Below are 27377 nucleotides of genomic sequence, written 5' to 3'. Positions count from 1 at the left end.
CCCCTTATAAAAAGGGGGCTGAAGAAGCGGTCCCTGCAGAGGAAGAATCATAGAAACAGAGTTGGAAGGGACCTGAAAGATCATCTAGTCCAACCCCCGACCTGCATTCAAGAAGCCAAGGTGGAAATGGTGCTTTGGCTACGAGACTATTTCCTAGGCTCCATCCCTAGGCTGCGCCACTTTGTGCCTTGAAGATCCAGCCCGATCCCTGGGCGTCATGAAAACGGGAAAGGAGCAGATCTCAGACACGCTTGTTAACCTTTGTAAAGACTTCATCACTCTCCCGCACACGTGTCTGTAGGGGCGGACGTCCTCTCGTCCTGCCAGCCTTTGTGCCCATTCTTCGGAAGGGTCGTTCCGTGGGAGAAAGATGGGGCTGCTGGCAGGGCAATCGGAAGCAAGACTGGACCCTGAAGTGGAGGAGAAACCGTTTGTGTGAAGTGTTCCAGAGCAGTGCTGTGGAATAGGAGAGAACTTGCAGAACCTGGGGGTGATAGAGGGGTATCCCCAGCAATTAGGACTGTCACCTCACGAGGAAGGCGGCCAGCGGGAGGAAGAGAGGCTGGGAAGCAGTTTGCAGCCCCGGAACAGTGCAGGCTTTCCAGAATAAAGCTCCGTCCAGGCGTCTGTGTGTTGATTCGTTTCCTCCTGCGCTGCCCTGGGTGGAGTCATTAGTCAGAAGTCCTTGTAACTAACAAATGGTGGTGATGAAGCCCTGAATCTGGAAAGGGCTCTGCCCTGTCCTTTCTTTAAACGAGGTCCAGGCCCTCTGACGACCACACTTGGAGACCACCCTCTGAAGACCCATTTCTTCCGGCAGGCCCCGGGCGCCGCTGCCAACTCCTGGGATTCAGTTTACGCAGCAGGCATTGGAAGGAGATTCTCGTTTCACGCCCGATCGGCTAACCTGGGAGGAGGTCTGAGCCAGGCTGGGAACAGCAAGGCGGCAGCCGCCCTCGGTGACGGGCCTGGGCTGGAAAATTCGTGCTCCCGCGCCCGATCTCAGCTGCCACCCCAGCCCAGCGCTCGCTCTCTCCGCCGGCCAGCCTACTGCTGCTTAGGAAGAGACAGAGAGCTCTGTCTTCGCCCCTCTGATGGATCGTCCCGGCCCCCCCCTTTTAGGGGCTGCCTCTGAACCCCACATTTCTCATTGCGATGCGGACCCACACGGGGCCCTCCTGCAAAACTCGGAAGCCAATCGACTGTTGAGTTGGGAGGACAGAGAAAAATGGTCCCAACCGAAGGGGCTTCGCCCCGCTCAACTTGCTTCTCACAGCCCGAGAAGGAAACCTCTGTACAAACCAACAACTTGTTTGAACCTTTTATGGTTCCGGCCTGGCAGGGGAGGGTTTACATTTTTACACGTGGAAGGGGCGAAAAAAATTTTTTTACGGACGTCTTCCCAGTCCCAGACATACTTAGGCTGCAATCCTCTCCACACTCACCTGGGAGTAAGCCCCATTGACTATCATGCGACTTACTTCTGAGTAGACTTCTGAGGTATAGGATGGGGTCTTAGGTTGCAATCCTAAACACACTTTCCTGGGAGTAAGTCCCATTGACTCATGGGGCTTACTTCTGAGTAGACAGGCATAGACTTGGGCTCTTAGTTTAGGTTTAAGCAACGCGAGACAAATCCTGCCACCCTGACCAAAACTTGCTCAAGAGTAAACTCACTCTGAATTCAATAGGATTTCATTTGTGAGTAAGTACGCACTGGATCAGAATACAAAATACTTTAGTACTACAGAAACACCTACTTAGCAGAAATAAGACTCAGTGAGCTGGGACTACATTCAAAGGATCAGAATCCGAGATTAGCTTCTTAGAGTCCGGCGCACTGAACCCCCTTAAATTTCCTTCTGCACACATAGGAACAGGGGTCGACTAGCCCTGTGTCCACCCCATCTAGGAGTAAGTAAGCGCCACTGAACTGAGTAGGACCGATCTCCGAATGCAACGCGCCCAGGACCGAGCTGGGGGCTTCCCACACAAGCAGGCAGGGTTCAAACACTATATTCGAGGTATTTATTGCGTCGCCACCAACCGGGTTGGTGCAGCTCTCACCACAAAGACTTATTGGAAGACTTGGAGACGCGAAGCCGGCCAAGGCGCGTCTCTCTCCCAGTCCCCGCTACGTTCAAGGAACTCACTCCCGGGGCAGAGACACCCGCGCGCGCAGGTCGCGATCCCCACACCGACAGCCGGTTTCTCCGGCATCTTGGGAGGAAAGAGAAAGGGGGGAAAGAGAGGTAGTGATGAGGAGAGAAAGCGAGATGAAGGACACATGGATCCAATCGCCCTCCACGCAGTCCTGGGCGCCGTGACCCGCACCCGTCGGATTTGGCCCACCTGTCAGAGGGGAACTGCTGGACTGCCCTCGAACTCGCCCCCTCCCCGTCTCCAGGGGGCAGCAATCCCCGAATCGGTGGGGCCTGCCAAGACATCGGCGCCCGCTTCAAGCGAGCTGCGGCTGGGAAATCGCATTGAGCAAACCCGGGACTTCCGAATCCGTCCAGCATCCCGCGGGGGGGGGGGGGCTGCCCTCCGCAACTGACCCCCATGTGCCCCCCCAAAGGGGCCGGAAGCTCATTAGTCCCACGTTTGCTGCTTTCAGGGGTGGATCCCCAGTTGGGGGGGGAAGAGAGAGAATTGGGGGTCGCTCAGACGTTCTCCCTCTTTCCTTAACGAGAGAGCCCTTGAAGGGCAGGGAAGGGAAAGGAAGGCACGTCTGGGGCGTCCTGGGTGCAGGCTCGGGGAGGAGGAGGAAAGGGTGGTTTGCAAAGCCTCTTCCATCCGGCTTCTCTCGGGTTGCAGCGCAGGGAGAGCGAAGAATCCAGGCTGCTGGTTTTTCCTTACACTCACACACACACACACAGAATCCGGTCCCAGAGGTGCGTTTGCAGCCTGCACTGCTATTGATCTGAACATGTGCAGAAGGCGGGCTCTCCAGCAGGAGGAGGTGAGGCTCTCGCAGCCAGCCAAAAGCCTTCTTTTTTTTTTTCTTGGCACGGGGAGGTTCCACCCACTTGCAAAACAAAACTTTTTTCCTCCTCCAGGGCCTGACATCAGTGGAGCTGGGAGTTGGGAAGAGGCTCGCAGAGAGAGGTGGTGAAGAGCAGCAGCAGCAGCAGCAGCAGAGAGGCCTGCAGGGAGGGCTGGCTGGTGGGGCGTGCGTGTGGCTTGCTTTCCCCTCTTCTTCCTCCCTCCTCTGGTCTTCCTCTCCCGGCCTCGTCCTCGGAGGGGTTTTTTCCTTGCGGGAGGGAGCGCAGTCCTCGCCGTAGAGAGTTGGTATGTGAGCAGCAGCAGCAGCAGCCCAGTGCCATGTATTGGAAGAGCAATCAGATGTTCGTGTGCAAGCTGGACGACAAGGACGTGCCTGCGCTGCGCATCGCCACCGAGAAGGTGAGCGCGCTCCTTCCTTCCTTCCTTCCCTCCCTCCCGGAGCCGTCCCGACTGAGAGCCCAATCCCATACATGTCTGCTCAGAAGCCAGTCCCATGATAGTCAATGGGACTACTCCCTGGAAATTGTGCCTAGGATTGGAGCCTTACTCCCACACTTTCCTGGGAGTAAACCCCAAGGACCGTCATGGGTCTGGCTTCTGAGTAGACAGCCATAGGATTGAACTCTAAGTGAGGTGGGAGGCCCTGCGATCCTACTGACACTGGAGTAGTTCCATAGCCTTCCACGGGACTCCTTCGGGTCCAGCAGCTTGTTGATGGTAGTTTCGGAGCCAACGGGGTCTCACGCCCACACTTCCAGCCCCCCTTGATTACGCGCTTTGGGTGCGGGGGAAGCGATTTCTCTCCCCCCCCCCCAGCCCAGATCCTGGAGGCGAAAATTGGGCCGCGTTCGCCTGAGGCTGTAACACGCAACATCCCGCTTGGCAAAGGACCGACCAGGACCAAAACGAAACAGAACCCCCCGTTTTGACAGCACCGCTCTTTTTAAGACCAAAATGTCAACGATCGGCCTGGCAGACAACCAGAACCTTTAGCTGAGTCGAAGAGAACACTCCACTGTGTGGGTTGGGCAAGACTGACGGCGCTTACTCCAAGTAGTCCCTTGAAGGCAGCGCCCGCCCGCTTGAGGGTCATGATTTCCCCCTGATTTGGCTTCCATCTATTGAAAGCCATCGAAGGCTTTCTTAAAAAGCATCTCGTGGCGAGGAAGACATCAGAATCAGAGCCTCCAAACCAGCCCTGGTGGCTTCGATGGGGCTACTTCGGAGTAAGTGATAAGAGCCTTGTGCCCCCCCCCCCAAAAAAAAACCTCACTCCTTCGACGATTACGTTTAATTGGCTTGAACTTGAGTATTTTAGTGGGTAGCGAGCCCGGCTGTGTTTGCAAAGCAATTCAAGTGGATGGCCTGAAACGGTTTGCACGGGCTGGGTCGGTTCGATGAGCGGGTCCACGGGCTTCAGTCCCCCCCCCCCCAGCTCGTAAGTAACGAAGGGATCGTGTCTCTCCCGCAATCCTCTGGCCACTTGTCAACTCATCGGAGGACCCGCGACCTCGAAGGGCCGCTTGAGGGTCTGCTGTCGCCGGTCTCTGGGCACAACCCTCGGCGGGCCTACTCAGGATCGAGCCCCCTGGCACTCAGTAGGGCTTCCTCCCAGGAAAGCGTGCACAGGATTGCCGCCTCCCCGCCTTGGCCGGCATGCTCGGGAGCCTCCCCGACAGGGGGGTTACGAATGCGTGCCAAGCGAGGCGACCTCTCCAGCGGGGAGCCCTGCCCGGGCGCCTTTGTTGCGCCGGCTGCGGAGGGCGAGCAGCACCCTTAACGCGCACCCCTCCCTCCTTCCCAGGCGCTCCTAATGACCCCCCAATTAAGTTCAGCTGGCGGGTTGCCCCTCTCCTTCTCCGCCCGCCCCTTCCAGGGCTTTAGTTCGCCTCCCTCCCCTCCCGGAGGCGCCTCGCAGCCCCTCAGTGGCTATTTCCACCCGGGAGGAGCGGCGGCCCTTCCCGCTCCCCTCGAGCACCAGCGCTGCAGGGCCGGCGTTGCCCTTGCTCAGCTGCGGCTGCAGGGTCGGGCCGGGGCCGGGCGCGCTCCCAGCCCGCGTCCCTCCCCGTCTGGTCTCTCTTGCAGTTCCCGGGGCTCATGGCTGAGGAGTGCGGGCGAGCTGGAGCGGCGGCGGCGGCGCCGGGCAGGAGGCGCAAGAGCGCGGGAGAAGCGGCGCTGGTGAGTGAGTGAGTGAGTGAGTGGAGCTGGGGCGCCCCGCCGGGAAGGCGCCCGCTGAGGCGAACGGGGGGCCCCGCTGTCCAGCCGCGCTGCAGCCCTGAGCCCAGCACTGCCCCGTGGCTTGGCTCGGACTGCGCCCTGAGCGCGGGAAATGAGGCTGGGGCGGGGGGAGGGGCGGCCCTGGGGGTCCCAGGCGCGCCTTCCCGCCCAGCTGAGGCGCTCCTTGGGTGGCCCCGAACTCCCCCCCAGCAGTTGCTGAAGGGGGGCGCACGCACACTCGCAGCCCACCCCTCTGGGTCTACTCGGAAGCAAGTCCCCTGCTCGCCCATGGGGCTTCCTCCCAGGTGGGGGTGGAGAGGGCGTCTGCTTGAGTGGCACCTGAGGGCGGAGGGGGCACGCCTGCCCTGCAGGGCTCGCTAACAGCCTCGTGTCGCCGCAGATGAGCCCGGAGGCCGCCGCCGACGAGGACTCGTGCTCGTCGTCCGCCCCGCTGTCCCCGTCGTCTTCGCCCCGCTCGCTGGCCTCGGGCTCGGGAGGCTGCGCGCCCAGCAAGTGTGTCTGCAACAGCTGCGGCCTGGAGATCGTCGACAAATACCTGCTCAAGGTGAGGGGCGGGCAGGGGGACCAGGCGTCCTCCTGTCCCAGGACGCGTCCTCTTCTTTAGCCTGCAAGGAGTCCTGCAAAAGAAAGGAATGTCCTCCTTTTCCCTGTGGGGCACCTGCAGGCACTCTTGCAATGGATAAATTAAATGTCATAATTTAGATGGAAATTATTTATACATAAATTATATGTAATAACAAATACTAGTATTTAAATTAACCACATGAAATCCACATACGAGTGTTTCTCTCTCTTATTTTGCCACGCCCTGCATTTTTCTTGGATGTCCTCCATTGTCCTCTGTAGCAGTTATGACATCTAGTCACCTTGGGGCTGGGCCATCACCTGAGCACCTGCCAGCCTTGGGCCCTCTTGGCTTGAAAGTGCACCACTGGAGTCAGCCCTCCCCAGCCCTTCCCAATCAGTCCTTCTGTTGCACAACAGAACCCTCACTGCGCCTTCTGTGATCAAAGAGAAACGGGGAATATCTCACAACTTAAATGGTCCAGTTTTATTGTCTTAGCCGGACCCTTCTTTCTGAAACTGAAATGAGCTTCTTTTGAAAAGGACCCTATTAAACCAGTACCAAAAACTACTGGAAATGCCAGGACACTTTGCAAAATATAGCTTGACTTCGTTTTCTAGCAGTGAAGTAACCTGTTGCAGGTTGCTGACTGATTTTAGCTAAAGAGATGGCAGGCAGTGGAAATAACAATTAAATCAAGGCAATGTGTTTAAAAGCAAAGGCAGCAATGGTACAGTCTATCAGCCTAAAGTTGTCATTGGCTACTTTTTTCTCTTTAAATTTAAGAATGTTATACATTGAGGATTATCAGTATACATCACATATGTAATTTGTTGTGCTATGAAACAGAACTCCTGTCCTGACAGATCATGTAATTCAAAATTGCCGTGTTTCCCACTTTCTAAGGCATGCTGTGTTCAAGTCCTGGAGTTCTCTGCGTGGTTTATGAATGTCATGTGTCATTTCATGGGCTTGTAGCTACTAATCTAAACTGAAACTTAGTTTAGTTGTAAAAGGCTCAACAACTTGGGTTTCACAGTCATCAGACTGCTAAGTTTGGCTCTAGCTTTCTACAAGAGGCCCCAAATTCCTTGCCAGAACTAGGGATAAACAATTTGCTTTGAACTTAGTTGAAATACCTTTTTCCACAGTTAGAAAAGGCTTTTTGCAGCAATCCAATAGAAAGTTATTGAATTAACAAAGCTGAAGAAATGGTGTGTTAATCTTTGTGTGTTTGATTAAGCTGAGCTTTTCTCCCCTAAGTGGTTGTTAGCAGTGTTCTTCTGGCTTAATAGATTTTTCCTCTTCTGTTCTTCTCCTGCCACCTGACCTAAGGTGGATGTGAATTCCAGATGAATTGCACATTAAGAATTAAGTGCCATGTATAAAGTCACTTACTGTTAATATTTCACCAAAGTAATTTTGTTTCTAATCAATCAGTTTTGGAAATTGACTTACAACTAATTCTATGCATGATTACTCAGAAGTAAGTCCCATTATTGTCAATAGGGCCCACTCTCAGGAAAGTGTGTAGAGGATTGGGCTCTTAGGCTGCAAGCCTATTCACACTTACCTGGGAGTAAGCTGCCCCTTGACTAATGGGACTTTTGAGTAGACATGCATAGGATTGAGCCCCTAGTGTCTGGCTATATTGATGTGAACAGTCTTACTATGGGTTTTACTTTTAGGATATTTCATTTGTGATAGCCTATATGGATAAAAGTGATGAGTTACTAATCTGTGAAATCTCTGTTGATCAGTAGCCACCAGCCTTGAAGAAGAATTAAATTGGAGATGTAAACTGTCTTTTGAAATACAGTAAGAAAATAGGGTGATGGTACTCTTTCTATCCTCACTGAATTTGCACATAAAATTAGGAAGAGATGGAAAAGGGAAATATAGATCGGATTGTTGTTCTACCTATCTCCTTCCACTAAAGCACCTTATTTTGTGTCAGGAATGCAATGATTCATAGTTGAGAACATATGTTGAATTTGGAATTCGGATGTGGTAAAAAGCTGCTGTACTGGTGCACATTTGTTTTGATAGTTTCTTAGGTAATCAAATATCCATTGATTTCTATGGCTTCAAAATGAAATGCTTTGGGAGTACCTGAGTTTGAGAATTACAGTATGTGGAAGCTACTTGCCAGCTAACCAAAGGACAAGTTCTACTACAGTGGTTCACAAGTAATTTCCATTTTAATAAACGATTTGATAGGATTTCACTAAACATGGTCCAGCAAGTGGTGAAAAGGCAAAACTATTTGTGTTCCACAAACTAGAACAAAATACTGCAGTTCAGTAGTAATACTGTTGACTTTATCTGTGCTGAGTATCTTGCATAGCTGTCTGTACTGATGCACCTCTGGCTGATAGTGGAATTCAGTCACAAGAAACACTCATTCTACTGTTTGTGAAATGGTTATTTTTTGTTGTTGTTGTTTTGTCTTGAATTGCAGTCAATGTGGAATATTTGTGGCTTCCTTTAAGAAAGCTTTATAGAGGTGCTTTCTCATTAGCTTCTTTGAATTGCTTCTTTAAACCCACCTTTTCCATGAAGCCTTTGTCCCCTTGACTTAGTTTCCATTCCCTGCAGTATCTAAGCTTGGGGCCCAATCCTATACAACTTTCCAGTGCTGATGCAGCCATGCTAATGGGATGTGTGCTGCATCCCGGGGGAGGGGGGCAGTCACAGAGGCCTCCTTAAGATTCAGTTACATTTGTTCCCTTACCTCAGGGCTGCATTGTGACTGCAGCAGCACTGGAACATTGAATAGGTTTGGGTCCTAAGTATGTGAATCTGAAACAATTGTGTGTGTATCCCTTGTGTATCCCTGACCACACCTCTCCCTTGTATCAATATCTAGACTGCAAGTTTCTTGGGAAATAATAGTCATGTCTATTTTCCTCTGCATGAATTGCCATAAACGTTGATGGCACTATATTAAATATAACTCAGTAATATGTTGCATATTGGTAAACCCTAGCAGTATGAGATCCTGTCTATCTGGTTACAACTAATGAGACTGGAAATGGTATGCGAAGTTTCATTCGGTGCTTGAGTCTTTGAAAGTATTATGTTTAGCTTAGACAGTTATGTCACTGTCATATCATTTAACAGAGTTTTTAAACAGCTCTGAATAAAAGCAGTTAAGAATTAAGCTGTAAGGCTTTTACTGGCTTCAGTGACATTGAATGGATTATTCAAAAGAGCACCAGACTTGGCTCTATCAGTTGTTGAAAGAAAGGAAACTTGCTTTGTTTTTTAAAAATATTTTATTCTTATTTCATAGATGTTTTGTTTTTAAAACTCATAAAAATTGTCAGCATTTTCAATAGAGACTACAATGTATGATGTATGTTTATCTAGCAATGATGCTCTGATTCTTGTGTTATATGTTAAATGGTGACTGAAACTGTTAGGTAAGGATGTTTAAATATCCTCCCTGCTAGAATAGAGGAGCCATCCCATTCCCTGGTTTCTCTTAAAACATGACACAGTTGATTTAATTCAGTTGATTGTATCCATTCTAGCCTCCATGTGTTGCTCAAGTATGTCTTGGTAATGCCTAACAAATGAAGGTGTTCAATCAGTAATTTAAAATGCCCCCATATTTTTTAAATTTAAAGACCTTATAACTATTGCATAGACTTTCATTGGTTTGAAGGCATGGCTCATTCATCAGCTAATCACTTAACACAGCATTAGTGTGATACAGTAGCTATGAATGATTTACAATAAGTGTCATCATGTAAACATGCATCTGCTGTGATTGCTTCTCTTGGCATGCGGTGAATTGTAAGCTCTTCCAAGCAATCTTGTATTCAAGGTGACATGGTGTCATATACCACTTTGCTGGATTAAGCATGATAGATTCATAGTCACAGATTCATGTTGCTTCTTCCTGTAATTATCCATTAGAGTCTACGCAAACAAATATATTGTAAAGACTAGATCAGGTTCTATATAAAGCTGTGTCCAATTTTTACTAGTATTAGGTTTGGGGCACATGTGTACCAGCTCATAGTCACATAACCTTTTACTGAAAATAGCTTAGGGCGATGACATGTCTTTGTGCCATCTGTGGGCCCAATCCTATCCAATTTTCCAGCGCCGGTGCTGCTGTGCCTATGGGCTATGTACTGCTTCCTGTGTTGGGGATGCAGTCACAGAGGCCTCCTTAAGGTAATAATAACTCAGTATTTATATACCGCCTTTCTGGTCATCGGATTTCTCGACTTTATTCAAGGCTGTTTGCATAGGCAGGCGTTTCTAAATCCCTCAAGGGGATTTTTACAATCATAAACAGTTCTCTCTCGGCTTGTCAGCTGCTTCAAGGTCTCACTGTTCAGGGAGCTGCTGGTGTTCTCGAACTGGTGACCTTCTGATATCTTTGGCGACCTTCTGATGTTATCTTCGGGCTAGCAGAGGCTCTACCTTCTAGATCAGGGGTGCCCAAACCCCGGCTTGCAGCCCTCAAGGCCTCTCAATGCGGCCCTCAGGGAGCCTCCAGTCTCCAATGAGCCTCTAGCCCTTTGGAGATTTGTTGGAGCCCACACTGGCCCAACACAACTGCTGTCAGCGTGAGGGCGACTGTTTAACCTCTCCTGTGAGCTGTGGGATGAGGGCTCCCTCCACTGCTTGTTTCACATCTGTGATGCAGTAGTGGCAGAAAAGGAAAGGCCAGCCTTGCTTTGTGCAAGACCTTTTATAGGCCTTGAGCTATTGAAAGACCTTCATTTATTCATACAAGTTCATCTTTAATATATTCATTTATGTATGTAAATTTATTCAAATTTTAAATGTAAATTAATTCTTTTTTCCCCTGGCCCCCGACACAGTGTCAGAGAGATGATGTGGCCCTCCTGCCAAAAACTTTGGACACCCCTGCTCTAGACCAGACCTCCTGCCTCCTCCAGACATTTGTTCCCTTACCCTAGGGCTGCATTGCAGTTGCACCAGTGCTAGAAAGTTGATTAGGATTGGGCTGTGCATCATTTGTATTTTGCAGCCATTCCTGTTTGGGGCTGAACTTGTGGTTTTCTTCATATGAAATAATCTACTTAAATTAGTGCTTTCTCATTTGTTCAAATGATGCATGTTTATCTAGCAATAATTCCGATTCCTCTGTTGCAAGCTAAATGGTGACTGAAACTGTTGAAAGCCATTAGTCTGATTTCCTCTGTAAACCACTTTGCGAATTTGAAAAGTGGTATATAAATACTGTTAATAATGTCAGCAAACTGTTATCATCCTACACCTTGTCTTTCAGTATTTAAAATTTGAAAAGCATGCTTAAGAATGCTTTTGTAGGTAACTTATTTGGGAAAATGGTTTTGGAAAACTCACAAACATTTTTCCTTTCACTAAAGCTTGTACTGGCGAAACTTTTCCCTGTACTGCGTCTTCCATGTTCGTTTTTTTAAGACTATTGTGGTAAATTCTGTGGTTTCTTTGAAAATGTGTAACTTGGTGATTAGAACTCAAGTGTTAATGTGCTTGCTTTTTTCTTTTAAAAGGCGCTTGTCATTGAGATGACCAAAATGCTAATTGTCTTTCTCCTTTTCTAGGTAAATGACCTGTGCTGGCATGTGCGTTGTCTCTCCTGTAGTGTATGCAGGACCTCACTAGGAAGGCACACCAGCTGCTACATCAAAGACAAAGACATTTTCTGCAAGCTCGACTATTTCAGGTATTTTGTACATCTCAAATATATATTAGCATTCTAAAGTTACAAGTGTAGATGTATGGAATTTTCAGAATGTGAGTGTGCATGTGCACATATGTAGATGTCAGTGCAGATAGTTGGTCTATACAATTGCTTCCATTAGAATACATGTTTGTATGTGCAGTCCATTGACCCTAGATCTTTTAAACTGTGAGTGGACCTTCCCATGAAGTTTAAAGGATTATATTGGAAGTGATGTAAAAGTAGATTCGGGCATTCAGGCATGCATTTTGTGAAATCAGTTCACTGTGGTTCTTTAAGTTGCAGCCTGGTGTATGTAGTCAGTGGACAAGAGGACCCACTTCATTCAGAGCAGCCATTTTCAACCACTGTGTCGTGGCACACTGGTGTTCCGCGAATGGTCTGCAGGTGTGCCGCAGGAGTTTGGGGTAGGGTCATTTATTAATAGGGCCATTGGAGACGTGAACCCCCCACCAACAGCATGGTGTGCCTTGTCCATTGTCAAAAAACTGATGGTGTGCCTTGACAATTTTAGTCCCTTGTCAGTGTGCTGTGAGACAGAAAAGGTTGAAAATCACTGGTTCAGAGCATAGGATGTGTCTGTTGCTTGACAGGTGCTCCTCTTGTCTTGTGTTACTGTGGAGCTAGTATGAAAAATGAGTCTCTGGGGATTATGTTGGCTGACACTATGAACCAGCAACCTGTTTTGCCTCAACCAACACAATGCTTTCTCCAGTGTTCTGAGCAATTGTTGAAAGGGTAGTCCCTTTGCAACTTAAACCATCTTATTGGGTGAATAATGGCTTGAGAAAATGCATGGCCCTCCATGGCCAGTTTCCTCCTTGTCCTTTGAGCCCCATCCTGAAGGGAAGTCAATGTCAGGCTGTTCGCTTTTCTTGAACCTAACTCTTAGCCCTTGTTGATTGTGTTTTTGCATACTGAATGTGGGTTTTTGTCTGTATGCTGATTTCAGTTTCCAGAGTTCACTGATGTGTGCAGGTGTTGGTTCCCACCAGTGTTGCAGAGAAGAAGTGGCTATGAATGCTAGAGCAGTATTTCTCAGTTTATGGTACAGGTACAATGAGTGGTACCCAAGGTGATGTCTTGTGGCACTTGCTGGACCCCTGCCTCGCAGCAGTGAGACCAGGAATGCAACACAACAAACAGTGGTAGGAGGCTCAGCTCATTGGGCAAAGCATGCTTTTCCCCACTCAAAAAAGCTCTCCTGTCAACCTTGAGCCTCTTACCAATGTCATTGCCAGCTACTTCTGGTTGTACTTCTATAGGTAGACCATGTGAAGTGGTATGGTGGAGGACAAATGTTGAGAAACACTGAGTTCATTCCTAGCATGCCAAAACACTTCCTAGCTTGACTTTCCACATTTTTCCTGTCCTAACACATCTGCACAAATATATGCCTTTTTATCATAGTACACAGTACATTCCCAAATAACTCAAACCACCTTGAGTGCCCTTAGCAGGGTAGAAAGGTGAGGTATAAATTTTAAACAATAACTTTTCTATAAATGATGCATAAGTATTGAAACTTTTCAGTTGCTTACTGAAACTTCCGCCATTTAAAGTAAGAAATGCTGGTTTTCCATTGTTAAACCTCCGTGGTATTAATGATGATTTATACATTTCTAGAATTGGAAATTTCTCCCTTGTCATTAAATGGGGATATCAGAGTTGCTTGCCTTACTGGTAAATGAGTCAATGGAAAACGTCAGTGCCATTTGGCGGTTATTGTCTGAGCACATTCTTAGTAGATTGATGGCTCTCTTATTGGCGTGCTGCTCTTGGACAGTTTCTGTTCACACTTTCTCTTCTCCTTGATCTAAATGAAAATATTACAACACAGAGGCTGTGTATTGCAATGTAAACATTGGATACTATCCAGCCAAAATTTGATTGCAGTCCTACCTAGTGGGTAAGTCTCATTGAACTCAGTGGGGCTTACTTCTGAGTAGGCATACATAGAATTACTGTTAATCATATTTTTTTCTACAGTGATTATAGTGGAAGTTGTATGCTCTTAACTTTCTCACTGCAATTAACTTTACAAAATGTCTAACTTCAAATAGATAATGTCTGATGGTTCTGATCAAAGGCAGTATTTTAGTGATCTTGCAGATTCATTTGGTAGCGTATAAATAAAAGTCTAACCTTGCATATATGTGTCTTATCACGGCACACATGGACAGACGCACAGAGTGATTTTATTAGTGAATGTTTTATTTTAATTTCATAAATTCTTAAATGTGTGTTTAAGTCTTCACTGTTTCCGCTTAACCTCTCATATAGCAGTAATTTACTCCAGTAATGAAATCCTTTTTTCTCGGTGTGGATGCAGTGAAGTGAACATAAGCAGCTTACTCTCATAGCATTTGTAAGTGACTGAAGAATGTTTACTTTCATGCTAACATGCAATGAGAGTAAACTGTTTATGTTTACTTCACTGCATCCACACCTAGAAAGAAGTATTTTACTACTGGAGTAAATTATTGCTGTATGAAAGTGTATGTACCCACTTACTTTCTCAAGTGCTTTTGCTTCATGACTATAAAACAAATCTGGTCTATCCTAAAAAAAAAAAAAATCTTATATTTCTGCTGAAAACTCAGAATCCTTTTTGAAAAGTGATTTTCTTTTTATCAGCCACTTGGTAACTTGTGAAGCTCTGTCAGAGGCTACAAAATCATGAGAAGTTTGTAATATGCATGCATGCATTGGGGCATTTTGGGGGGAGCATGCCAAAGAATCTTACCGGCAGCTCAGTTGTCTCCATTGTTTTGAGGAGTCTAGCATCAAAATATTCAACATGTCCAAAATTGCTTTCTCTGGACTCAGACCTTGCCACCATTGTCCATGCTTTTAAGTGACCTTATGTTTGGATTACTGTGATGCACTATACAGGAAGATCCCTCTCAAGAAGGGTCGGAAGCTGCAGCTGGTACACAATTCTCCTGTTGCTCTTCACTAGGACAAGCTGTGGAGCAGAAGCCGATCTAGAGGGGGTGGTGTAAGTACAGCACGCTCTGCAACTTGCCATGTAAGCAGCCCCTTCCCCTCTGCATCAGACCCATTCAGGGTAGCAATGGCACTGCTGCACTGAATCGTTCTGACACTGAGGGGGAGGGGCCACTTACACAAGTTGCAGAGAGTGCCATACTTACTAAGCCCCTCTCTAGCTCTCTTCTGCTGCAGAGAGCATATTAAATGTATTCTTGTTCATATTTACTGGTTGCCTGTTGGCTGTCAGAAAGCAGGCCCAGTAAAAGTGCTAGTTATTGCCTTTAAAACCCAAAGTAGTCTTGGGCAAATGTTTCTCAAACTGTGGGTCAGGACCCACTAGGTGGGTCGCAAGTCAATTTTAGGTGGATCCCCATCCATTTCAATATTTTTAATAGACTTGATACTACCATGGTATGACTGCTTTTGGGGAAATGTTACATATCTGTACTTTTAACAGGTTACTATGTACTATATATGCGCTTAACAATGACAGTAAATGGGACTTACTCCTGGGTAAGTGTGGGTAGGATTGTTAAAATTTTCCTGTTTGATGATGTCACTTCTGGTCATGACATCACTTCCAGTGGTCCCAACAGATTCTCATTCTAAAAAGTGGGTACCGGTGCAAAAAGTTTTGAGAACCACTGTTCTAGTGTCCTGAACACTTGGAGTCCTGTCTCTCTTCTTCCATTGTGTTGGATCATAAGAGAGATCCTGCTGGATCAGACCAAAGGTCAAGAGTGGAGGTTCTTCCCTGCACAATGCCCCTCAGAAGTGAGATTGATGGGGATTCAAGGCTGGGGCAGACCCGGTTCTTAAAGCTGTCCACCTTGCAGCATTCAAATGTTCTCTGAATTGTTAGGTGGGGGTATAAATCTAATAAACACATTTTACTAGATTTTTTTCTAGTAAAAAATCTAGCAAAATAGGGCATTTTTTCTACCACCTGGTTTTTTTGTTGCTGCTGAGTCATGCATCTTTTGAACTACTGGTTTTATCTATTGTATTTTCTGTTGTACAATGCTTTGTGTATTTTAAATGGAAAAAATCTAATGATTAGTAACTGAATAGTTATTTTGCTTTGCATATGTGTGTGCAGAGTACGGAATCTCTTGGCTTTTAATCAGTTGCCTATTTTAAAAGGCAAGGAATGGGAAGATATAAAACTTACTAGACTGTGCCTGAATAGCATGTGCGCAGAATATAACCCAACGTTTTTCAGAAATCCTAATTATATCAAAATATTCTCCAGTTTAATAATAATAATTAATACAGGTATTTATATACCGCCTTTCTTGGTCTTAATTCAAGACTTTATTCAAGGTGGTTTACATAGGCAGGCTTTATTTAAATCCCTTATTAAATAGGGTTTTTTACAATTGAAAGAAGGTTCTTTCTTTCAAGAACCACTACATTCAGGTGTTTCATTCTGATCTGGCTTCACATTCTGGCCTCCATCCTCCCACGCTCAGAGCAGATGGAATAGCTTGGCTTCAGCTTGTCAGCTGCTTCAAGGTCACATGGTGCCGGTGGCCTCGAACTGGCGACCTTGTGAATGTTATCTTCAGGCAGACAGAGGCTCTACCCTCTAGACCAGACCTCCTGCCCACAGTGTTTAACACAGTGTATAAGGCATTACAAGACTCTAGTGCTAACTAACGTCAAAGCAACCCATCTGCCCTTAGTAGTACTTATATAATCTCCTTTATGTTTCCTGCAAGAAGCTCTGGAAGGCATGAGGAAATAGTAGCTCAAAAGTTACTGCAAGGCAAGCAATTTTTTCTCTTAATAAATGCAGGTTCAGCAATGTAAACCCCAGTTTTCAATTTAAAAAGTTGAATAAAATCATTAGCGTTTACTGTGAACTTTGGATAAAAATATGACCTTTCAGCTTCAGTCTGTGGCAATTTTAAACCACGAGTGGGTTCTGTGATGTGTTCTACTAATACACCCTTTTCTTTTTTTGTAGACGGTATGGAACGCGTTGCTCTCGTTGCGGGAGGCACATCCATTCTACTGACTGGGTCCGAAGGGCAAAGGGAAACGTGTATCATTTGGCTTGCTTTGCTTGCTTCTCCTGCAAAAGACAGCTTTCCACAGGGGAAGAGTTTGCTTTGGTCGAAGAGAAGGTTCTTTGTAGGGTACATTATGACTGCATGTTGGATAATCTGAAAAGAGAAGTCGAAAATGGTAACTCTCGTTTTGAAGTTTTTAATTTCGTTAGCCTTTACTAATAGTTTCTCAGTAAATCATGAGTTGGATCTCAAAACCAACCAACTTTCTTGTTTGTTCTGTAAATATGCCAATATAGGTGAGAAATTGCAAGTGGTAGTAATGTCTTATGTAATCCTGTGGAAAGTTGTCCTAGCACTCAGGTTGATGCTATAGATGAACAACTTGGTGTTATCCGCCTCCCTTGCATTTTCAGCCTTAACAGGAGTGTGACAAGATTCTCCTTATCACTGATAACCACTTCAGAAGGCCAGGTATCTGTAAAAGTACTTTAACTTAGTAACTTGCCAGTAGTCACCCACTGAGTTAGTAGGATAGTGCAAATAGTTTTTCTGAATGGATTTGATTTTTCAAAAAGACAACACTCTTGCTTCTATAAATTAGACTGCAGTATGTACAAAGCTGCTAACCCAAGTGCACAATCCTAAACATACTTTGTGCAGGCGCTGGCCCTCTTTGTCAGCTTCCAAGTGTCATAAACCTGCTTAAGGGATGGAAGAGGGTGGTCAGGGAGTTGGATTGGACCTGGGAAGGGGTGGGGACTGGCCATGGCAGACTGCGCCACATCCTAACCCCTGCTCAGATTTGTGCTGGTGAATTTGCTGGCACAGATCTGAGTAGCCCCAGAGGGATGGCTAGAGCTCAACACGAAGTAAGGGGTAAAATATCCCCTTACACCAAGTTACTCAACCACTTCTTAACCTAAACTGGATACAGTATAGACCAGTTGGCTTGCCTGTTCCAGCACAGGTTAGGACTGGGCTGTTGTACTTTCAAAATAAAGAAGTGCACACGCACCATGATTGTAAATGGTAAAAATTAGTTTTAGTCATGTATGTACTAACTGGTGCTAGCAATCCTGTTTAGTTGTTGTCTTTTAAATTTCAGGTAATGGTATTAGTGTAGAAGGTGCATTATTAACAGAACAAGATGTTAATCATCCAAAACCTGCGAAAAGAGCTCGGACCAGTTTCACAGCAGATCAGCTGCAGGTAGAGGCTCCCACATGGTACAATGCTATGAACAAAGACAGCTGTGGGATGGTGGAGGGTGAGAGCTCAGAGTTTGTGCTGTACATTGCTTAGAATTCTGTTTAAAAATGAGTTGGATGTGAAGGAATATTTTCTGCATTGCAAACTTTCTCTTGGTATCAAGACACAGCATGTTTCTGGAATACTTTTGCAAGCTTTAGCCATTTCATATGAAATAGTTATTCCTCAAGCTTTTTTTATTTCCCTAAAGGCAGCTGGTAATTCTATAAAGTGGAAATGTAAATGCAGATCTGTTTTGACTGCTTGATGAAATTCATTAAATCAGACATTTACATCACTACACATAATTACAATAGGAGACTAAATTGTTTCAGTCCTATGTAATATGAAGAGAGACTAAAAATGTGTAGGATATAGCATTACAGGAAACATAAGGTTTTGGTATCTTAAAATGTTGCCATAGCATGTGAGACTGGTGGCTTCTAAGAATTGGCACAGTATCATGGCATAGACTTGAACTGTGGTCATAGGACTAATATAACCTTGGCTTAGACACTGTTTAGGAAAGTACAAAAGGTACTGGTGTCCTTATGCTCCAGAAAAGACTTCCTATATTGTACCAGAGTATTTACAAAAGTACATGTATGCACACTACTATATCATGATTCCCCTACATAATGGTTCAATTACAACTGTGTTGCTCTTTTCTGCAGTAGACAAACTGGTAGCTGTTTATTACCATATTTTAGCATTCATCAGTTTCTGCTTACTGCATTTTATAGTCCAAACTTAGTAGGCACCCCTGAAGGGGGAAGTCTTAGTGTGCTTTGCGGTTTTCTTGAATGACTGAATACATGTTAAATTCTTGTCAAAATTCTCTGTGAACTCAGCCACATGTTTTACAGCACAAAAGCCAAGCTTTGTTTCTGGGTAAAGCCAGTTACAGGTTGTGTCTCTGCAGGGCCTAGGAGAAGGGGGTAAAGGGGGTAATTTGTACCCAGGCCCAGGGTCAGAAAGGGGGTCCAGGAGCCAAAGGAGGGGGGGCAGAAAGTTCCTGGAACCTGACATTTTCCTATCTCACCTGAACTCACTGCCAGCGCATAATGTTGGGGCACAATCATGTACATGCAGTGTTAACTGCTGCTGCAAGCCATACACACCAGACCCAGGAAAGCATCCATGACTCTCCTTAACACAGTGTCAAATTGTGTCAAATGGGAGGAAACTGGCCTGCTACAGTAGCTTTTTGGCTTGTGGATCCCACCACCATGAAGGAGTGTATAGAAGCTCAGGGACCCAGCTGTGAGGATACAGCTGCTGCAGAAGTTCATTTTGATTCATTCTAGTGTGAGCCTAAATATGATGATGCAATTTTTTTCTGCACCTACTTTTGGTTCACCCTGTAGATTGGACAGTAAATGATAACATTTTCTTGCATCAGTATTTAAATTATTTGCCATTATGGGTTATATGAACTATCTGAAAAGAGAAAAATATTAAATTGAAATAAATTTAGTTATAAAATTTAATATAACACAAATGCCATAGTTATAATGAACACCATCATTATAGTATAACCCTAACACAAACCCTATTCCACCTACTGTCCACCTACTTTTGGTTCACCCTGTAGATTGGACAGTAAATGATAACATTTTCTTGCATCAGTATTTAAATTATTTGCCATTATGGGTTATCTGAACTATCTGAAAAGAGAAAAATATTAAATTGAAATAAATTTAGTTATAAAATTTAATATAACACAAATGCCATAGTTATAATGAACACCATCATTATAGTATAACCCTAACACAAACCCTATTCCACCTACTGTCCACCTACTTTTGGTTCACCCTGTATTTTCTATATTTCAAAAATTTTAGAGAGACTTAGGAGTGCATTTGGTCTTCCATATTACTTTAGCTGCCAATGCCGCATGGTAGGGTAGACCTGGGCTCTGCATCAAGAAGCCTAGTAGACCTGAGCTCCAATTGTGGCTGTTAGCACCCTCCCCTGCCCTATTTTGCCCCCCCATTCTGCCTGCCCCCATTGCCCCCCCTTTGGGAAGGGATCCAGAAGAAGCTTTGTACCCCCTGCTAAAATTCCTCTCATAGACCCCGAGTCTCTGTATTCACAAGGGTTCTATTCCCAGAACTCAGTGAATGGTAAAAATCAAATTAAAACAAATCCATTTAAAAAACAATGTCCCTTTGCTGGGCAATTTAAAAACAGCCTTGCTGACCTTTGTGATGTAAGACAGTCATTGGCCAGTGATTTGCAATCTTTTTCATCTCACAGCACACTGACAAGGTACTAAAATTGCCAAGGCACACCCTCAGTTTTTCGACAATTGACAAGGCACACCATGCTGTTGATGGGAGGGGGCTCCCATCTCCCTAATACAATGGTTCTCAAACTTTGAGGGAGCTTTACTCCCTCAGTAAGTTTCTGTGGGGGAGGGGCAGGGCAGTAATGTGATCCCCAGGATTGCGCTGCTAAGGGGGGTGAGATGGGTGCTAGTGACTTTATGAAGACAAGGTTGCAGCAGGCTCCAGGAGTTGTAGGGAGCCCTGCACAGCCCATTACAGTGCTCCCCGAAGCTTGGAACATTCAAAGAAAGTGGGTGCAAAGCACTTCCATTTCATAGGAGGTGCTTTGCGCCTGCTTTCTCTGAACCTTCCAAGACTTGGGGAGCACTGCAGAGGGCTGCGCAGGGCTCCCTGAACCTCCTGCAGCCTGGTGCAGCCCTGATTTCATAAAGTAAGTCACAAGCACCACCCCAATACAGGCATGATCCTGGGGATTGCTTCCCTGCCTCTCCCCTTCCCCTGCCCCTTAAAGGGACAGGGGAACCTTTACAGGAACTGGTGGGTTGTGACCCTCCATTTTGAGAACCATTGCCCTAATAAATGAAGCTCCCCCCAAATCCCTGCAGACAGTTCATGGCACACCAGTGTGTCATAGCACAGTGGTTGAAAATGGCTGCCTTAAGTAGACAATCCATCAATCAGTCTCGCTTCAGGCAGTTAGAAAAACTTCACTCCGAGCCAGATTCCTCCCTTCACCCAGAATGAAGTGATTATCTTTCTTTCACATGCTCAGGGGGAAGGGAGAGTTCTAAGTACCTGGAGAGAGAATGATTGATAAATTGTCAACCAGCTGCCTTTCTTGCATTAAGAAGGCTATTGTTAAACAATTGTTTTAATTTAAAGGGCTCTTCTCATCATGTTGAGATAGAAAAATCCATGGATAATTAGGTTATACCTGCAATCGCTTGCATGACTCTCTCTACAACAGTAAGAAAAGCCATTTTTAAAACTCTGATATTAAAGGGTTGCATTTTTCCCCTTCAGAGATCAGCACATTCTTTCTCATTTGTAGTGACCATTTGTGTTGAGTCAAATCTGTGTATAACAAGGTTGGACCTGTGTTTGGTACTCTCTGGGCCTTAAGCTATTGACGGACTCGGGGCCCAATTCTATCCAATATTCCAATGTTGCACATTGCAGGTTGCTCTGTGCATCCTGTCATGATGGGGTAGTCATGGATGCCTTCTCAAGGTAAAGGGATGTTTCCTCCTTTACCTTGGGATTGCATAGCAGCTGCATTGGTACTGGAAAGTTGGATAGGACTGGGCTCTCAAACCTTGGGAACTAATGATACCTCTTAGTTCACTTTGACAGGAAATTTGGAGATACTTCAAGCAGCCTATCATTCAATGTAGAGGCATGTTATGTTTCAATGCACATGTACATTGTACATGTTATCATTCAATGTACATGTTAACATTGTACATGTTATCATTCAATGTAGAGGCTTAGACACTGTTATGACATTAAGGGCGCAATCCTAACCAACTTTCCAGTAATGGCACAGCTGTGCCAGTGGGACACGTGCCACATCCTGAAGTTGGAGGCCTCCTCAAGGTAAGGCAATGTTTGTTCCCTTACCTTGCAGTTGCATTGCCCTTAGTGCTGGAAAATTGGTTAGGATTGCATCCTAAATCTCTATCTATACACCACACATGTCATCTGTTGCAGCCTTATGTGCTTAATTCCTTCTTTAAAAAACAGGAAAGGCCCAAATTTTTTTTGCTTTCCTCAACTGTATGAATTACAAAAAAGGGCGTAGTTGTATAGTTCATAGTCAATTTCAGCCTACTGATACATTTGTGAAACTGCCTTCCTGGGTGGGTGGGGGTGGGTGTGTGTGTTGATTCATGCAATTGGTGCAGCATAATGTATGAGCCAGCCAAATATCTAATATTCTAGTTGAATCTTTCAACTTTTTGTTGCTCAGTTCTTTTGCATATATAAAAAAGTTAGTTTTGTTGCTTTCAATGCGTGACATGAATTTAATATCGTGCCTTTTCATTATGACTTAAATATATTGTGTTTAAAGCTGCAATCTTGGCCACAGTTTCTTAAAAGTGGAACACCACTGAACAAGTCAATGAGACTTGTTTCCAGATAAAACTGTATAGGATTAGGCCTCATAGAAATTTGCTTTAATATAGTTTTACTTGCATTAAAATCAGTTTTTCATACCCAAAGTCATATGTGGAAAGTACCTGCTTTTATAGAATTTCATCATTAAATTTATAAATATTTTTAAAATTTCTTGGGTATAAAATATGAATAATAGTATGCTAAGAGAATTTTATTTTCAAAAGATGAATACCGCCTGGAATCCAAAATGCTGTCTAAGGAGATCTATGACACACAGTAAAGCTTCTAAAATCATACTTCCAAATTTTCTCCCCCTACCACAGCATTAACAGAAAGTATACTTGGAGTGAGCCTTGGGTTTCATTTGGGAAACACAAACCAATGTGTAGTTCCAGGAGGTGTAGGAGATATTTAAGACCTGATGTATTCAAACATTTGTTCTAGTTCAGCATTTCTCAACACTGTTCCCCTGATGTACCACTTGCCACTGCTCTGTCCTCAGAGGTACCACCAGAAGTAACTGGTGATTACATTGACAGTTACTTTTGGATTTGGAGACTGTGATGGGAGCTTCCAAGGTCAGTTAGAGGCTCAAGGTGGGTGAGTTTTTTCTTGAGCTCAAAAACCTTGCAATAGAGCTCTGCCCACTGGTTCAAGCTTCCTATTGCTGTTGGAAGCTTCCATTGTGCGCATACCACCCAACGCCACCTAGTGTTCCACCAGTGGTACACGTACACCACTGGTTGAGAACCACTGTTTCAGTTTTTGCTTGTATTGCTTCTTGACTTGTAAATCCCATTTCTCCTTCATATTGAATAATGGAGTATTAACAATAATTATTATTTTAGTGAATAAATTATTATTGAATAATAAATTAAACCTTTAATTCCCTTCTATAAGTTTAGGACATTCTCATGTGAAGCTAATTGTTCTGTTAACGTCGTCTTTATACGTTCAGTATAAATTCAAATGCCTGATTTTTAAGGTAATAAAAGAATTCCATCATTTCAACTCCTACTGTTAGGATTCAATAAATCATGGAAAAAGTTCTTAATACTTGAAGTCCTTTCTTATCAGATGAAACTTTTTCCAAAATGTGTTTTGCATTTGGTCTCTGCATTAAAAGGCGAGATCATTGGATTTGAACATAGGCTCCAACTTTACTGAACTGTTAAAAGATCTGCAATAGATAAGCTCATCAACTTCCTGAAGGCTCCACTAGACGCTCACATAATTGCACAATATTCTCAGATGAGGGTAAGGTTGTGAGTATTTCTTAGTTTTTGGTTGTTTTTTTACAAAGAAGAAGGGGTATCAGGAATCATGGTGAAACCATGTCAGCAAGGGGTGGGGAGGCTTTAGTCTGCTGTTGAGTCTGCTGTTTTGGTTTTTATTGTGGTTTTGATCCACATCTTGTTCCTCCTGCGTACTTGTTTAGATGTAGGAGAGAATTCCATTAACAGTCAATGGAAAGTTGTTTTCATCTAACAATAGTGTGTGGTGTGCAGAATTGAAACCATAGCAGGTGCAAAGTAAAGCCTTCTACCTACTCCTGCATGGTTTCACCATGCTTTGTAGTTCCCCTAACTTTTTTGTGTAAAAAAGAAAAAGGAACTTCCCCTCCAACTGATCCCTTTGAATCTGGCCAGACCGTGCAATTATGTACATGTTTAAACTGGCCCTAAGCTTCTAACAGTGTGGGTAACTACTAGGACTGAGACCTGCAGAGCAATACAGTCCTGCCTTGCACTCTGTTCTAGGCAAGCTGTCCTGATTGAGCCTGAATGTCTAACATTCAGCCATTTTATCAACCTAAAGAACAGCATTCATCTGTCAGTCCAATTCCTGAGGTCATTTGTGGGTTCTCGTAAGCCTTTGAAACATTCACTGTAAAGATACGGTAACAGTTAATCAAAAATAATGTGGTAATGGTATAGCAGGCTTCACTTTTCAATGTAAAGAAGTTTTTAGACTGTTTGAAATTAACAGACTATTGCTTGTAAGCTTAAACCAAACAACAAGGGGAACATCCCCATTGAAATAGCATCCAACCTTCTAAATATGCTATTTCCAAATATGCTAAATTCAAGGATAAAAATAGTTTTAAGAAAACAAAGGAGAAATTAGCAAAGGCTATCTTTTATTGTATAGTTAATTTACCAATATTTTATAGAAGAAAAAGTACTTTATGTAAAATGAAATAAAAATTATTTCATTTTTCCATACAGGATACCCAGTTTTGTGAGTCATATTTACTAATTTAGACAAAGTCATTTAGGGCAGTCTAGTTCATTGTCTTAGGTACACTAGGCCATTTTTTTATTTGCTGAGAGGAGACTTGTTACTGGTACAGTGTTGAATTGTTTTCCCCACCTGTCAGTCTTGGGTATCTGTCCACCGTTTATAGCTGGCTGATCTGATATTTTTGGATCTAGGACTAACTAGAAACATTAATCATTCCTAAAAATTGGAAATTTAAAATTTGTTTTACCTCTAAATGATCACAAAGGTTTTTCTTCATGAAGTGAAATAATGTCCCAGATTTTTGATAAGCTTCACCTGAAAGGGTGTACAATATGTGACTTTAACTTGTATCTTCCTGTATGAATTATTGGTTAGCCAATAAAGACCAAACAATAGCATGTGGTAGGTTAGAAGCTAATTCAAGGTAATGCTCAAAAAAAGAGTGGGAATATTCCACATTTGTGGAAGCTATTTCAGAGAAGGATTAATACACTTTTTGGCACAGTACTGTCACCAGAAATTAAATTCTATCTATGTTACTACATGTAGTGAGCACATGATATGAATGCACTCTCTTAAATTAATCAAGAGAGCTGGTATAGTGGCTCAGAAACTGACTTCCTGTTTGAGTCTTGCCTCTGATTACTCCAGTTCACTTTTACTCCAGTCCACTTTCACTGGAGTAATCTTAGTAAGGTTCCCTTCACAGTATCAGCTCTCCAACTGCCTATGGGGAGTAAGAAGACTTATAGAATTCTTTTAGTATAAATATAGTAAATGTGAAATGCTTAGAAAGTACTACACAAATGCTATTTCATATTTAACAATATGCACATGAAACAAATATTGCAAAGCAAGTCTTCTGTAGTGTCCCATGAGTGCACTGACAAGGCAAAGATTAGCTCTTAACCACATGAAGGCTCATTCACAATAAATTCATCATGCAAAATAAATGTTGTCAAGTTGCCTTATGATGACCTCACCACATTAAATCTGCTTTTGATGACAAATGAGCAGAGCGAGCCTTGCTTTGAGTTTTATTTGTCATGTCTTATCTGGCACATGGGCTAATCTGGTCATTGGGTAGGCTTAGCCTGCTTTGCTGTGGTTAAAGCCTTTTATATGAATGCAGTTTTCAAAACCACTATTGGAGGTTGGAGCATGATTGCATCCTGATGCCTATGCACTCTTTGCTAGTACATCAGAATATAATAAAAAAATAAAAAAACTACTTCTTGCATTTTCCAGGTAATGCAAGCACAGTTTGCTCAGGACAACAATCCAGATGCACAAACACTCCAAAAACTGGCAGAAAGAACAGGCTTGAGCAGACGTGTGATACAGGTAACTGTACTGCAGTTACTTCACAAGCACTGTGAGCGAAGTGCCTCAGTTACATGAATCTCTGAAGAACAGTTTTCCTGTTTATCAATTTTCTTTAGCAAGAAACAGATCTTGTAACAGCAGTCCTTAGACATTGATATTTCTGGAGGAAAATGCACAACCAACGTGTCCCATTAAACCCTTTCATGTTGTGTAAGCAACAGGACTTCAAGTGTGTTTGCATGTGCTACAATGAGTCATAATGATGAGCGGTGAACATTGACATTGAAAGCCCACACAGATGCTTAGCCCCTACCCTTGATGCTTTGGTTGTACCACCTTTAATGTATCATACACTTGGGGCTACCTATATACAAAGCACAAAGTCATACCAGCATTGAAATGCAAGAAACCCACACTGACACTACTGTTGGTTTTAAATATACTGTTGGTTAATATGTAATGTCTGATGTATAAAATTATTTATTTTTTATTACTTGCAGGTTTGGTTTCAAAACTGCAGAGCCCGCCACAAGAAACATGTTAGCCCCAATCATTCATCTACTACTCCTGTTACCACAGTCCAACCTTCTAGGCTTTCTCCACCCATGTTAGAAGAAATGGCATACTCGGGATATGTACCCCAGGATGGGACAATGCTAACTGCTCTGCATAGTTATATGGATGGTAGGTACAGCAGTTTGCTATAACTACTTTGTAGACTTAAGGGGAGTGTGTGAAATGTATCCCTTGGCTCAGAGTTGGGCAAACTGCGGGCAGCCAACATTTTGTGTCCAGCACTATTCTGATTTCTTCAGAAATCCCAGTTTTTCAGGATTTGTGGGGGGTTTTAAAGGTCCATAACACACTGATACAGAGACATGCCAGTAAATACAATAAGTAAGCAAAAACTCCTACATATAATGAACTGAGTGTTAAAGTTAATTATGGTTGCCTTGAGACATGTGGAGCTGTGTTTTGAATTGGATCATTGATCTACCTGGGACAGTGCTGTCTACACTGACAGGCAGCCTAATCTAGCTGGAAATAAGCAAGATTTACACAAGTTTCTTGAAGCAGAATGCCAACTGGCCAGTCAAGTTGTATACATATTTACTAGATAAATAACATGAATGTTTGGGATAGAAATACATTAGGAAACCTTTCTTAGGTCAAATGTGTGATACCTATTCTAGATCAAAAGGAAGGAGTCTGTTCATGGAAGTCAATGGGAATCATTTAACTTCATCCTTTTGATTGGCTTAAAAGGGCATTTTATCTTTCTTGCTTCGTATGTCGTATGTTGTCATTATAGGGAGCATGTCTGTAATAAGATGCCTTCCTCACAAATTGCAGAGTCATTTGTATAGAAGGGTTCATACATTGGTCAGGGTGTAAAGATCTGCAAAATCCTTATAGAAAAACACCTTGCGCAAGCTATTTTTCCGACATTCCAACCATATCAGTGCCATTGAATTTTTATTCGCAAGTAATATTTTTCTACTTCCTAGTCAAACTGACCAGCACATCTTTCTATTTTTGTAGCTCATTCACCTTCTGCTCTTGGACTTCAGCCTTTGCTACCCCATTCAATGACACAACTGCCAATAAGTCACAGCTAA

At 44.0% G+C, this 27377-nt stretch overlaps 1 protein-coding gene across 1 annotated transcript; it reads left to right on the top strand.

Annotated features, from left to right (window-relative positions):
* Positions 1–3292: 3292 nt before the first annotated feature.
* Positions 3293–27377, top strand: LHX8 (LIM homeobox 8). The gene is made up of 9 exons (XM_066622824.1): positions 3293–3405; positions 5092–5184; positions 5624–5788; positions 11383–11504; positions 16486–16706; positions 17637–17740; positions 25681–25776; positions 26259–26442; positions 27301–27377. Exons 1-9 carry the CDS (start codon positions 3325–3327, stop codon positions 27375–27377), a joined length of 1143 nt encoding a protein of 380 aa, XP_066478921.1. The 5' UTR covers positions 3293–3324.

The sequence above is a fragment of the Tiliqua scincoides genome, chromosome 4, assembly GCF_035046505.1.
Source record: "Tiliqua scincoides isolate rTilSci1 chromosome 4, rTilSci1.hap2, whole genome shotgun sequence".
Lineage (NCBI taxonomy): Eukaryota > Metazoa > Chordata > Lepidosauria > Squamata > Scincidae > Tiliqua > Tiliqua scincoides.
Note: the sequence above shows the minus strand (reverse complement) of the source record. Positions and strands in the feature narration are given on the sequence as shown.

What these genes read in the sequence shown, in the direction of transcription:
- LHX8 (XM_066622824.1), top strand. Translation starts at nt 3,325, where the DNA reads ATGTATTGGAAGAGCAATCAGATGTTCGTGTGCAAGCTGGACGACAAG. An exon ending in GCGCGGGAGAAGCGGCGCTG is followed by an intron (nt 5,185 to 5,623) that starts GTGAGTGAGTGA and finishes GTGTCGCCGCAG; the next exon opens with ATGAGCCCGGAGGCCGCCGC. An exon ending in GAAAAGAGAAGTCGAAAATG is followed by an intron (nt 16,707 to 17,636) that starts GTAACTCTCGTT and finishes TTTAAATTTCAG; the next exon opens with GTAATGGTATTAGTGTAGAA.